This window comes from Neopelma chrysocephalum, unplaced genomic scaffold, assembly GCF_003984885.1.
Source record: "Neopelma chrysocephalum unplaced genomic scaffold, ASM398488v2 Primary Assembly neopelma1_94, whole genome shotgun sequence".
NCBI lineage: Eukaryota > Metazoa > Chordata > Aves > Passeriformes > Pipridae > Neopelma > Neopelma chrysocephalum.
The window spans coordinates 1,192,211-1,204,966 of NW_020897756.1; the positions used below are offsets into that span (position 1 = coordinate 1,192,211).

General features: G+C 50.4%; 1 protein-coding gene across 1 annotated transcript; it reads left to right on the top strand.

Moving 5' to 3' along the window:
* Positions 1-26: 26 nt before the first annotated feature.
* Positions 27-7,954, top strand: BLCAP (BLCAP, apoptosis inducing factor). Its single transcript, XM_027693823.1, has 2 exons — positions 27-132; positions 6,315-7,954. Exon 2 carries the CDS (start codon positions 6,398-6,400, stop codon positions 6,659-6,661), a length of 264 nt encoding a protein of 87 aa, XP_027549624.1. The 5' UTR covers positions 27-132; positions 6,315-6,397; the 3' UTR covers positions 6,662-7,954.
* Positions 7,955-12,756: the final 4,802 nt, after the last annotated feature.

A 12,756-nucleotide genomic window follows, 5' to 3' on the forward strand; every position in this document is an offset into this window, starting at 1 on the left:
CACAGGCGGGCGGCCGGCCGGGGCCTGCGGGGCCTGCCGGCGCGGGCGGCGGTGTCCCCGGCTCCCGGGCGGCCTCTCCCTCCCTGCTCGGGGCGGCCCCGGGATGGCGGCGTGAGGCGGCGGCTCCGTGCCGTGAGTACGGGCCGGGGGGGCGCGGGGCGGCGGGCGGGACCCCGCCGGGCTGTGCCGGAGTGGGGGGTGACCGGGGGAGAACGGGGGAAGGTTTCCCAGCTGCGGGGTGCGGAGAAGGCTCCAGCCGGCCGCGAGGTTGTTGCCAGCACGGACAGAACAGCATTGCCCGCGCCCTCCCCGCTGTCCCTCCGCTCTGGGGCGGTTACGGCTCGGAGCTCTCGTTAGCGCCGGGCCCGTTCCTCCCCGGGGTGACACAACGCTCGGACAGCGGAGGCAGCAGCTGGGCTTGGGTGATCCTGGTGGGTCCCTCCTAACGCGGGATGGTCTGTGATGTTCTTTGAGCACAGCACTGCAGACCCTAAACACGCTCGGAGCCAGTTGCAGGGCGGGTTTGCAGCCTGTTCTGTCATGCGAACATTGCTCATGACATCCCAAACGTGCAAGAGAAGAGGAAAAACAAGCTCTTAAATGCAGTCCAACAGCACACTGAACTCTTCCATATTTCCCTGGTACTGAAACATTACAATGGATCTTGCAAATACTGTTATAGTTGAGTAACTTTTGTCTTTCCAACCTATATGTGATAACTTCTCATAACCCCTTGCCCAAACTGCATTTTTGCCTCTCTACCGCAGACACAGAAAACTGGCCTTTATTGGGCTAAATTCAGATTTCTGAGGCCTATTGAAGGCACAAAACTTAGAGAAGGCATCCAAATGAAAACTTTTTTTTTTTTAGGGAATGGGCTTGGAATTCCTGATATCTCCATGTTTAACAAGGGCAAAAGGCAGGAATGAGGACCATGAGAATTAATAAATTAGTACAAATGAAACTAGCAGTACTTCAGATGACAACAATGAATGTTGACATCCCACCACAGAGCTGACTGACTTAAGCTTCTGTTTAGGTGATTCCTGATGAATTCCAGGCTCATTCCAAGTTCTCAAAAAAACAATTAGTTTTAGTTTGGATCGCTTCTCTACCTTTTGTGGAGAGAAGCACACATCATACTGCTGCCTTCCTGCTCACAGGTGGAGGTTTATTCACCCTGGTGCTGTGAAGGCACTGCAATCCAGATGGAGTGGGCATTGCCTCTGAGCACATCCTGATCCACCCCCCCAAGTAACAAACTTCAGAGGGCAGCTATGGAAGTGATGAAAAGAGTGGCTCAGCAGAGACCCTCACTTTTCACAATGTGAGTTGCTTTGGCTTGTCTCTAGCTTGAGAAATCAAAGCACTTTGTAAGCCCAAGGCTTGGTTAGTCAAGGATTTGTTGCTCTTTTGGAAACTGCTTGCAATTATATTGCACCACTTCTTAGTCTGCATCAAGTGTTCAAGGCATGAACTTATCCAAGACTGGGGTAAAGCCTTTGCCAAAAATTTTAGACTCACTCTTTCCAGCTGAGTCATACCAGCAGATAAAGCTTTAAATAAAAATTGAAAAAATAGCGGCAAGGCTAAAAAAAGCCCTGAAGAAGTTAATCCCTGATACTGCAAATAGGTCTGAGAGTTCGAACAGTCGTAGTTCTTGGGTTTACGACAGAGGGTTGGCATCTGGGACACTGCTCTCCTCTTACTGTTCTTAGCTGAACTCCTCAAACTCGTCACTTGATAGCTCTTCACTTTCTTATGGCCTCGGTGCTCTGGGAGTTGTGTATTTTTTAGCAGCTGCTTTGGGTGCTCTGTGGTACTTGAGTTGGTTTTGAACACATGCTGTCAGTGTGAAGCACTGCCCAGACACATCAGGGCTGTGACAGGGGTTTGGATCAAAACAATTTTGAGAGATCTGTACTGCAGGTGAGCCTCATAGCTAAGAAACAGTGCAAGTACCTGAGGCTTATACTTAAGTTTATGTGCACTGTATAACCTGACAGATTTTTATGTAACCAATGTATCTTTTCATTCCCCAGCAGAAACTTCAGCTTTTGGGAAAAGGGAGAATGGCACCAGCATGCCCCAATAATAAGGTTACTCAGTGTTTTATTGCAAACCTTTCAGCTGCCAGCCTGGATGACTCTGTAGCATCTGCTGGGGAGGTTCCATCCAGACAGTACTGGCTTAAAGGCTGCCTTAGTAAGGTCTGAACAAGCTTCCCTTTGAAGTGCTTAGGCAAAGCCAGCTGATTATTCTCCCCTGTCAGGGTAAATGGACTGTTAAGGAATTAAAACATTCTTGAGAAAGGTACAGACTTGGTATTGGCATACTGATGTGTCAAACCTGTGATGTAGGAACACCTCTTGACATCCTAATTGGTGAATTAGCTCGTACAATGTGGAGGAACAGCTCACTCGCTCCTCAGACGGATTTATTCCAGAACGTGACTGATCGATTTGAAGGCAGTACAGGCTTGCACTGTGCTACTCACTCTAGACTTGCCAGAACTGAAGGTTTGTTTCTGGCTGGGAAAGGTGTGCCACTGCCCTCTCACTGGAATTCCAAAATCCTCCCAGCAAACATGCGCCAGTAGGACCAGCTGGTTTTGAATAGTCTTGGGAAGGAAGATGACAGAGGGAAGGGCTGGGAACGCCATGGAAGCCAATTAATAAGCGTGTGGAGAAGTATTGGTGTCTGATTAGTAGTGAGGTGCACAGGGAGCCTCCCCAGGCTGCTCCTCTGCCTGCAGGAACTGGCAGGGAAGAGGCTCCGGCAGCACGTGTGGATCAGACAGAGCTGATGGCTGTGGGAGGAGCAGCAGGAGCATCACCAGCTCTGCTGCCCGAGGGTCTGAAGTGAGTTCAAGTGGCTGCAAGAGCTGCAGAGGGGCGAGAGGAGGCAGAGGTGGTGTGGTGGAAAGGAGCCCTCAGGTAAACATGAGTGGGCACCAAGTCAGATGATTTGAGGACGAGAGGAGAGCAGGACACGGGGCTGGCTGAGGAGAGAGGTGACTCAGGCAGGGAAGAACAAGAGCAACTGGTTGAGGAAAAGCAGAATGTGGTTGTGAAACCAGTGCTGTTGGGTGACAGGTGATTATTTGCTCTGAGACGTGGTTATCTTTGGCTTAGATCGTGAGGAGGGGACAAAGACAATAAGGTAGGAATCTTTCATTTGCAGGTTTCACCTTGCTTGAGAATCCAGGCAAAACTGAATATTGTTGTGGCTTCCAGAAGGATTTGCCTGTCCTGGACACCAAGGAGAGAGTTCCCTGCTCAGTAAAGAGTTGATAACCAGAGATACTGTTTCTCTTTGATCAATAGTGTGGAAAGAAAACTCAGTCTCATTGCCAGCTGTACAAAGAAATCTCTAGTGAAGAGCATGTATCTTACTAGTGGAAAGTCCCTTGAGGAAGACAGAGCTACAGAAGTGTCCAATAGGAGGTAATTTATCTAGGATCAGCTTTGGGATACAGCAAAGGGTCCTCAGCCTTTAACTGGTGGATAACGAAGGGGCATGTGAAAATACAAGCAAGCTGACTACAGATACAAAGAGCAACTGTTCAGATATCTGCATTTGTCAGAAATCCAGGAGGTTTCCAGGTTGAAGGGCATTGGCACTGAAACTTAATAGTAAAAATAACCCCTATTAAATGGTTCTTTATTCTGCAGAGTGGCTGCATTTATTGCTACAAGCAACTAGCTCTTGCAGGAAACACTAATATTTAAAAATGGGTAACTTGTTCTGAGGTGGCTTTGTGTTTGTAAGAAGTGCTTAGGTAAAGCTTAGATGCTTAAAATCAACTTGCTGTTTAGATACTCTGACAGAAACATTGTCTTAGGGTTTTTTTACCCATTTCTTTGCTCTGGAGACAGAAAGCCTAAAGCAACTGCCTGTAGGCACTGGAAACCAGAGCTTCAAGAAGAGGTGACACAGACTGCCATGAAGTCAAGCTGATGCAACTTAGGGCTGGATCTAGCAAAAACATTGACATGATGTTTATGCAGTGATTTTTAGTGCTCAATATTTGGAGCACTTGGGAGGAAAAGATTGCTGGAAACTTCAAGGAGGGAACATTTCAGGAGGATGAAGGTGGCTGCAGATCAATGATTTGGTACAACTTTGTTGCATTCGGTGCAATCTGAACTAAAAAGTCAAGTGGTGGGGTTTAGTTACCTTCCCATTCAAATATTTGTTGTTAAATCTTTTCTGTCCATTCTTCCCCTTGGAAAAAAAGAGTTCTCCAATACTTCTGCAGTGTGTTTACTCCAGAAGCATGGGAACAATTCACAAAGGCCAGCAGACAGCATGTTTTGGTATGAAATAAGTAATTGCTATTCCCTGCTTATAGATGGGGAAAAAGGCTTGGGACTAGACTTGCCCTTAAAGATGCAAGTGAATGACCTGCATAAAACAGGACTAAAATGGGCAGCTTTATTCCTGTGATTTGCTTTATCCATATTGCAATGTAAAATAACTCTTTGGTTGCTGAGCTGCAGTTTGGTTTTACTAACTGAATTTTAGCTGCCCTTTTTTTGCTGGAGAACACTTTCCTGCAGGAGCAGCAGCACAACATACCTCCCCCAAATAATCTGTTTGTGCTGGTGGGGGTGTTGGCCTATATTCTCTTACTACCATAAAAATAAAATAGTTCCTGCTGCTCAGCACACAGTGATGGCAAAGTCCTTCCTGCTGCTGACAGCAGAGCCCAGTCTGACCTCAGTGTTCTTCTGGAAGAGAACCATGTGTGGTTTTCTCTTAGCTTTTCTGTGCAATCCCTCATTCTCCCTCCCTTTGCCAGGAAATCCCTTCTCCTGCCAACAGGAGCCAGTGGAATGTGCTGTTTGTTTACCTTCTCACTCCTTCATCCTACTAACCTTCCCACCCCCAAGCTGTAATCCTGACAGGCTGGGCTCAGCCCTTCATCCTTCTGACAGAGCAGTGCCCTGCTGAGTATTTGCAGATAAAAGGATTGCTGCCAGGAGCTGTCCTGACCAGGCTCTCCTTAGTGGGGGTGAGGCCATGTCATCCTGCAAGGCTGTCCTCTTGCCTGACTTTCTCTGCCCTGCCTGGCAGCTGCTTCCTTCAATGTTGCTGCTTGTCATCATAAAATGCTATGGGATAGCAGGGAAGAACATGCTTCCTGGGCTCTTCCCTTTTCCACCATTCCCCTGCATGGTTTTTCCCTTTTTGGGGCAATAAGGTAGGAGTACCCTCTTCTCACGGGTTTGCTGCACAAACTGAAGGATAACTTCCAGTTAGTCCCTCCCAACCATACTGATACCTTCTAGCCTGCCCTGCTATTGCTATCCCAGACTGCTGAGCTCCACTCTACTGCCCCCTTCCAACAGTTCAGGACCTGTAAACACACCTGTAAAGCATGTATTGTTTTTAAAGCCATCTGAAATTCTTGAAGATGTTTGCACTGCTTCGAAAGGAAAAACAAAACCACACGCTTAGTGTAGCTGAGGTGATTGCTAAAGGTAGGAGCAGGTTTTCTGGACTTGTAGTGTGCTGCCATCCCTGCTTAGGAAAGCCCTTAAAGCTCACTTTTTCCACAGGGTTTTATAATAATCCAAGTGAGGAAATCCTGTGTTTACAGCACTTATGGAAATTACCGTTTTGAGCCTATCCCCTCTTTGATCTATTTACATACTTTGTCTTATCTGACTTCAGCTGTTTGGCAAGGATTATAAATCCTTAAGCAGGGACTGTCCTCCCCTTTGTTTTGCAGCCTGGACACTGCCAGGGCTTTCCTGGGTGGCTACATGTGTAGCTGGACTGCTGTGCTGTCCTGCTGGAAGTCTATTGTCTGTGCCTGGGAGGAAGCAGTCTGTGTGCTGAACAATTCCTAGACACTTCCTACACCAATGCTTCCTTAACACTTCTCTGTGGCACCCAGTACTTTGCCCCTCAATTGCCTTTCTTTTTACTGTCACTCAGGTCTTTGGATGGCCTTGGGTAAATATGTGCAAGGCTGTGGCAGCTTGTTTGCCTTTTCATTTCCCCTTCTCCCTTTCTGTTCCTGCACTGTGCTCAAAGGGTCTCATGATTGTTAGCCTGAGTAAAAGCCTGAAAAACAGAGCACACAGGAGATGCTTCTACACCAGCAACAGCTAATCCTGTCCCCAGCTGAGCGGTTCAGAAAGCAGGAAACTTTCCACCAGCTCCAAGACACACCAGAATTTAGTACTGGGAGGTCAAACATCAGCATAGGATGCTTGGGAGTAAATGAAGCTGTATAGGAATGTCAGTTGATTTTTTTTTTTGCTGTATTTCTCTGACAGTCTGACATTTTGCCCTTCCTACAGACAGCCTGCCCACCGGAGGAGTTGCTGGAGACTGTTCTGGAGCACATCCAACTGCTGCTGCCACGAGACCCCAGCCAGCCACAATGTACTGCCTGCAGTGGTTGCTCCCTGTCCTGCTCATACCCAAGCCCCTCAACCCAGCCTTGTGGTTCAGTCACTCAATGTTCATGGGATTCTACCTGCTCAGTTTTCTCCTGGAGCGGAAACCTTGCACGATTTGTGCCTTGGTCTTCCTGGCAGCTCTATTCCTCATCTGCTACAGTTGCTGGGGGAACTGCTTCTTGTATCACTGCACAGGATCCCAGTTGCCAGAATCAGCTCACGATCCCAGCATAGTGGGCACCTAGAAAACCATAACCTTCCAGTCTGCTGAGGGCTCTTGTTTGGCTTTTAAATAGGGGGTGGGGCTGGGGAGGAGGGGGGTGTTAGGTCTGGGACTGGAATAAGGACAGCCTGTTTCCTGTAACTGCGTGGACTAGAGTGGCAAGTTCCTCCCACTCTGCCTGTGAAATTCGACTCGTTTACTGTGTGAACTCTGGCAGCACCACCTGCTTGTTTAGAAGCAGAAGTCTTTTTTTTTTCCTTCCCGTATCACCGGGAACAGACACCAGCCCTCCCAACCAAGAACTGCTGAAGGCCAGAGCCACTGGCCCCTGCCCAGCTGGTGGCAGTGGTGGAGTTGTGTCACTGGTCTGCATTAGGCCACGGTGGTCTAACTCAGGGCTCTTGGCCCTCTGATCCTGCTCGAGTAGCTACAAGATTCTCTCAGTGTTTCTTTGTGGGGAGCCACCTTTCCACTTTGCTGATCAAGGGCAAATGCAACAGCTCACAGATGCACTTGGCCAAAAGCTGCTGGGGCCAGAGGCAGTTGAGTCACCTCCTCCTGCTCAGCCTGCCAAAGAGATGTGTGTACTGCCCAAGTGCTTTCTGAACTCCATATGCTCCGAGATGATCCCAGCCTGAAAGCCTCAGTTATGCTGCTGCTTTTATAAAGCCTCACAGGCAGCAGAGACTCTCTCTTCCCCTCCTCCTAGATGTCCAGGGTTTACCAAGGTATTGACTGTTGGGATAAAGAACTGGTGTGCTGCAAGACACAGGGTTTTAGAAGCCACTGTGAACTCCACCCTACAAAACCTGTGCTAGCCCAGAAGTCCAGGTGTGGGCAGGGCAAGAGAAGGTCCTGAGGTGGAGGCATGGCTTGAAGCAGTAAGTGCTTCAACCATTTTCAGTGGTAGTGTTTTTGGGCTAGAGGTGACACAAGGTGCTGGTGCTACTGACTGGAGAAGTGCTGAGGCTGGAAAAACACCTGATATCTCCAGCTTCTCTGGCAGAAGGATGTCAAGCAGCTAAGGTGGTAGTGGGTCAGGCCTAAAGCCTGGGGCAGAGGTTGATTTGTGAGAAGCCTTAGAGGTTGACACAAAACACTTGTCTCTAAACTTTAAAGGTGTCCCTCCCCTTTGCCCTCTGTTTGTCTTTCCTTCAGTCTCCTGCTGGAGAACAGCAGAAGTGGCTGTTGCTGTCCTGAGGCAGTTCAAGCTATGAGGTTGTGAAACTTCCAGAGTATTGTTTGTTCATTGCACAGCTGTTCAAAATGTTTAATAAAGCTTTATAAACTTTGGTCTATGGCCTCCTGCCCAGCATGATGTGTTGGCTGCTCATTGTGGATGCCTTAGCCCAGCAATCATGTGTTTCTGCATTGTTCTGTTCCCAGCACAGTAACCCTGGAGCTGAGTCTCCAGCAAGAGGCAGAGCCTGTTTGCCCTGTAGCTCCCAGTACTGATTCTTCTCCTTGACTGGTTAACCTGACCATGGGCAGAGTGGGAACCAGACTGGCAATTCCTAAACAGGCTCATCTCACAGCCAGAAGCACCTCCTGTGTATCTCTCACTTACGTGACAGATTCCCCCTTCTCTCACTGCTTATGAAATAAAACCCCAGAGCTGTGCCCTGGAAGCCACTAATCCCTGGTGCCGACAGTAAAAGTGTCTGCCGGGAGCTCACGCCGTGTAAGCCCATCCCACGACACCACATAACCCCAACTGTCCCTCTGCTCGGGGCAGGGACCTGCCTGCAGCCCAGCTGAGCTGTGGTGCTGTGAGCCCTTCCCAGCCTGGGCTGTAGGACTGGGGGAGAAGGACTGTCAGATCCAACAGCACCCAGGAGCACCCGAGAGTGGCACAGGGTGTGGGAGCTGCTGGAGCTGACACTGGCTTGCTCTACCCTTGCCGTGAAGCCCAGGTCCAAGTTGGAAAGAGTTCAGGGCATATTAGTGTTTACATGATTAAAAAAAGCGTGTGCCACATCAAAAATAGATGTGACTGCTCTGTCACCTGTCAGGCCGAGGGAAATCCCAGTAGCTGTCACATCAGCATAAATAAATGGAGAGAGGAGGGCAGTCGCTCTTGCCTGTTCTCTGAGCGACTTTAAAGTTTCAATGTACTTAAGCTAATGCAGTCAGTTCTGTCAAGAGTCCTTTTTTGTTGCTCACTAGCCAAGTTGCACTTTACAGCAATTTAAATAAATCCTAGCCACGAAGCCAGACAGCCCTTTGGATGAGAGCAAGCCCTGGCTTTGTACATGGGGTTCAAGACAAGGTGCAGCTGCAGGCCTTGCCTTCTGTGAGACCCAGCTCAGAGGAAAAAGCACTTCAAAAGAGGGAGTCTGCAGGAGAGCTCTCGGTAGACTGATGGGGTTAGAAACCTCCCACCCCAAATGCAGAGAAGGAGCACTCTTTGATGTGCACATAGCCCTCCACAACACACTGTCTTACCCTCTTTAGGGCCCTGAGATACCATCTTCATTTTAAAGATAGAAAATTAAAGCAACTTCGTCACGGTCAGACAGAAAGCCTCAGGCAGAGTGAGGAACCCAAGCAGGTCTCACATCCCATGCTAATGCCTGGCTTGTCCTCTATAAAGAGATTGAAAAACCAGCCTGTGACTGCAGAACAGGTCAGACCCGATGGCTTCTGAAGAGCATCATCACAGCTTCCCTGCCTGTGCGCCGCAGATTGGGCCAAGCCCGCACAGACACAGCCTGTGCTCCCGGCCAGGGGTGTGCTGGCTGCACCCAGGGATGCTCGGAGCTTTGGCCCTGCTCTCGAGGAGTTTCTCTGCCAGAAGAGCAGTGGGGTGGCTCTGTCCCCGGGTATGGGGGGGGACTGCACCGGTGGACAGCTACACAGGGGACTCAAAGCAGTGGGATTTGGAACACAACCACTGTGCTGTGCCAGGCCCCACTGAGCCTGGACACTGCCCACAAGTGTCACTTGACACTTTGGCACAGAGCGAGTCTCATCACCTTGCTGAATTACAGTGTCCATCTGCCTGATGCTCCCTAGATACAGGGAGCAGGAGCCTTAAGCTGTTTCTTTGTCTTTCCATATGAAGGAGAGATCATTTTCTTTTCTAGGTCACATAACAGATCAGTGACACAGCAGGGTCAGTAAAGGGAAAAAACAAATAGAGAAAAAAGCCCAGGCTCCAATCCCTAGAAACAGAGATGCAGCTTGTCTCAGGCTGTCCTTGGGCTCAGTGCAGCCTTCAGGTCCAGGGATTTCTCACACCCTTCCTCAACACTTCTCAGGGAGAGGCAGCATCCCCAGGATAAGCAGCTGGGATACCACAAGGCTTCCCATGGTATGGCTCTCTGAACCTTAGATCTACCTGAGAATCCATGGTGGTGCATCATCTCAGGGGCTGAGGTTTGGCAGTTGAGCTCCCCAGCACCACTTGGGTGCAGGTAGGAGCCAGCCTGCTCTCCCAGCATCTGCCCCCATCCAGGGATCCTGCTGGGCGATTAGTGCCTCCTGCCTGGATACATTCCCTGCTCACCCTGAGGCACGAACACAACACAGCTGAGTTACAGCAGCATCCAGGGGAAAGAGGCTGATCCCACTGAGGAGCTGTTTGAGCTGGAAGCACTCACCAGCTGGCTCAGGGAGGCAACCAAGTCCAGAGGCACAGTCCTGCTGCCAATAGCACCAGCCTCCCATGGCCTCCAGCCTCTTCCCCTCATGCTGTCACCCTGGGAATGGTCCAGCCAAACCCCTGGGAAGCCACAAACATCGCTCAGTGGCACGGAGCCCTGCCACTGCCCTTTGGCACCAGCTGGTTTCCCAGCCAGAGGTAAGCTGAAGCCAGGTAAGGACTTTAGTCCTTCCCTCCCAAGCCTGGAGATTAACCCCTGGTGAGAGGGTTTTGCTGCTCCTCAAGCAAAGGCAAATCTTGCCTCAGGGCAGAGACAGGCTGTGTCCTCTGAGTCAACACATGCTGGCAGCCTCCTGTTCACCCCTTGCTACCAGTGAGCACCAGGGGCTGTGGTGGCACTGCCAGCAAGACCCGAGAGCCTGACATGGGGGCACAGTCTTGCCATGAGCCAACCCTTTAATGAACACCACCCCACTCCTGCCTCAGGAGACCTTCTGCTGGGTCTGGGCTGTGGGAGAGACCCCAGACCCTCAGCACAACTCAGGATTTGCAGTTCAGGGCTGCCACCTGTGGTGACTTCACCAGCCCACCCCCAGCCCACACACTGCAGGGGGACCAAGGGACCAGCACCATCGCTTAATTCTTTTAAAGACAAACAACACATAAAGCATTAAACATTGAAGGTAATAAGACTGAGTCACTTACCAGGCCAAGATGGAGGGAGCAGCCAGAGGGGGACTTGGGGCACTAAAGCCACCACAGATCACGTGGATGATAAAGATAGTGGTGAAGGAGGAACATCAACTATCCTGCTCTCAAAGGACCTACTACTCCCAAATGTTATATATCAATTACTTAATCATCCCAGTCAGCACCCACTAATCACCCAGAGAGAGCAGGCCTGCTTCTTGTGATTGCTGCTGAAGCAGATTCTGCTGATGGGGCACTGCCCCTGCCCTGTCCCCTCCAGCCCAGCCTCTGGGGGCCGGCAGGACCCTCCCATTGGCCCTGCACGAGCTCCAGGATCCAGCAGCTCCTCCATCACGGGGGTTAAGGAGCTCACAAGGCCCCTCACACATGAGCTACACTTTTGTTTTGTGAGGTCTGTTTGTATTTAATTATCAAATTGCAAAGTATTTACATCAACGTTAGAGTTTCAAAGCATCTCCACCCCCCCACCACCCACGAAGCTGGACCTTTTCAGGTTTTTTCCCCAGTTTTATTATTATCCAAAAAAAAGACCCAAACAAATAAAAAAAAAAGAAAAGCTAAATATTTTACTTAGACACCAAAAAAGGCAGGTGAGGGGAGCTGGGGAGAGACACAGATCCACATGTTCTCTGCATAGTCGGTTGGAGATCTTTTACAAAAGACTGTGTAAAAAATTATAACAGCAGAGGAGAATGACTTGCAGGATTTGATGGGGCCCAGGAAGCCAAAAAGCATCCTTAGGTGGGGGCTCCCCTCTGGAGTTTCTTGGCTTAACAAATAAACTGCCAGCCAACACTGGGGGTGGAGGGGAGGCTCTGAACCCCCGGGGGCTCCGGGCTGTGCCGGTTGCGGTGGTGAGTCCGGAGATGCTGAGTCCCAGCAGAACCACTGCACAGAACCACGATGGACACACGGACACGAGGACACACAGTCCTGTGCAGGAGGGCTGCTCTGGCATTGCTTTACTGTCTTCTGCCCTGAAATGTCCTCAGCACGTCTCCTCCCCCCGCACAGCTTCCCGAAATTCATGGGGAATTAAGCCAGCCCGGGGCGCTCCTTGTGCCTGCTGCTTCCAGGAAGAGCCAGAGCCTGGACCTGCCGGGTGAGGCCCATTCCCAGCCCCCTGTGCCCACACAAGACCCTGCACGTGCCGCAAACACCCAAAGGCCAAACTGAACTCGTGTGCCTGCCTTCTTTCTCCCCAGCTTCCAGACCAAATCTGGCTTCTGCACAATTGTCAGAGGCTTCTCCCAGGGATGGGGATTTTGTGGAATTCAGGCAGAGCTGTGGCACAGGCCACGGGCACAGGCCACCCCTTGGAAGGGCTGCCAAGGGACAGGGTGTCCCTGGAAGCACCAATGGGGACATGGCAGCCACCCATCCCAAAGGGCTGCAAACAGGGGAAGACCCAGAACATCGAGGTTTAGGGAGACCCTACCCAAACACAGAAACCTGTAAGGAAGGGAGAGGAGGAGAAAAGGCTCCAACTTTTGAAATTATTTAAAAACAAATCCATTAATCCAGTTGCTGTTCTTCAAGCCAGCAGGATCTCTCCATCCAGCTGAAGAGCCTGATCAAGCTGATTTTGAAGGTTTTACTCAAAAAAGGAGCCACCAACCAACCAACCAAGCAAGCAATTCCTTGGTTCATAAATAAGTGTGCAGGGAGCTGTGGGAGTGAATGGGAAGCAGTGCTGTGCCTGAACCCTGCTCTGGTAGAGATTTGGGGTGGGGCTTTTGGCTACCCCCTGCCCACACTGGGCTCCCACCCAGCTTTCCTGGGACACTGGTACCATGGCAGGG

What these genes read in the sequence shown, in the direction of transcription:
- BLCAP (XM_027693823.1), top strand. Translation starts at nt 6,398, where the DNA reads ATGTACTGCCTGCAGTGGTTGCTCCCTGTCCTGCTCATACCCAAGCCC.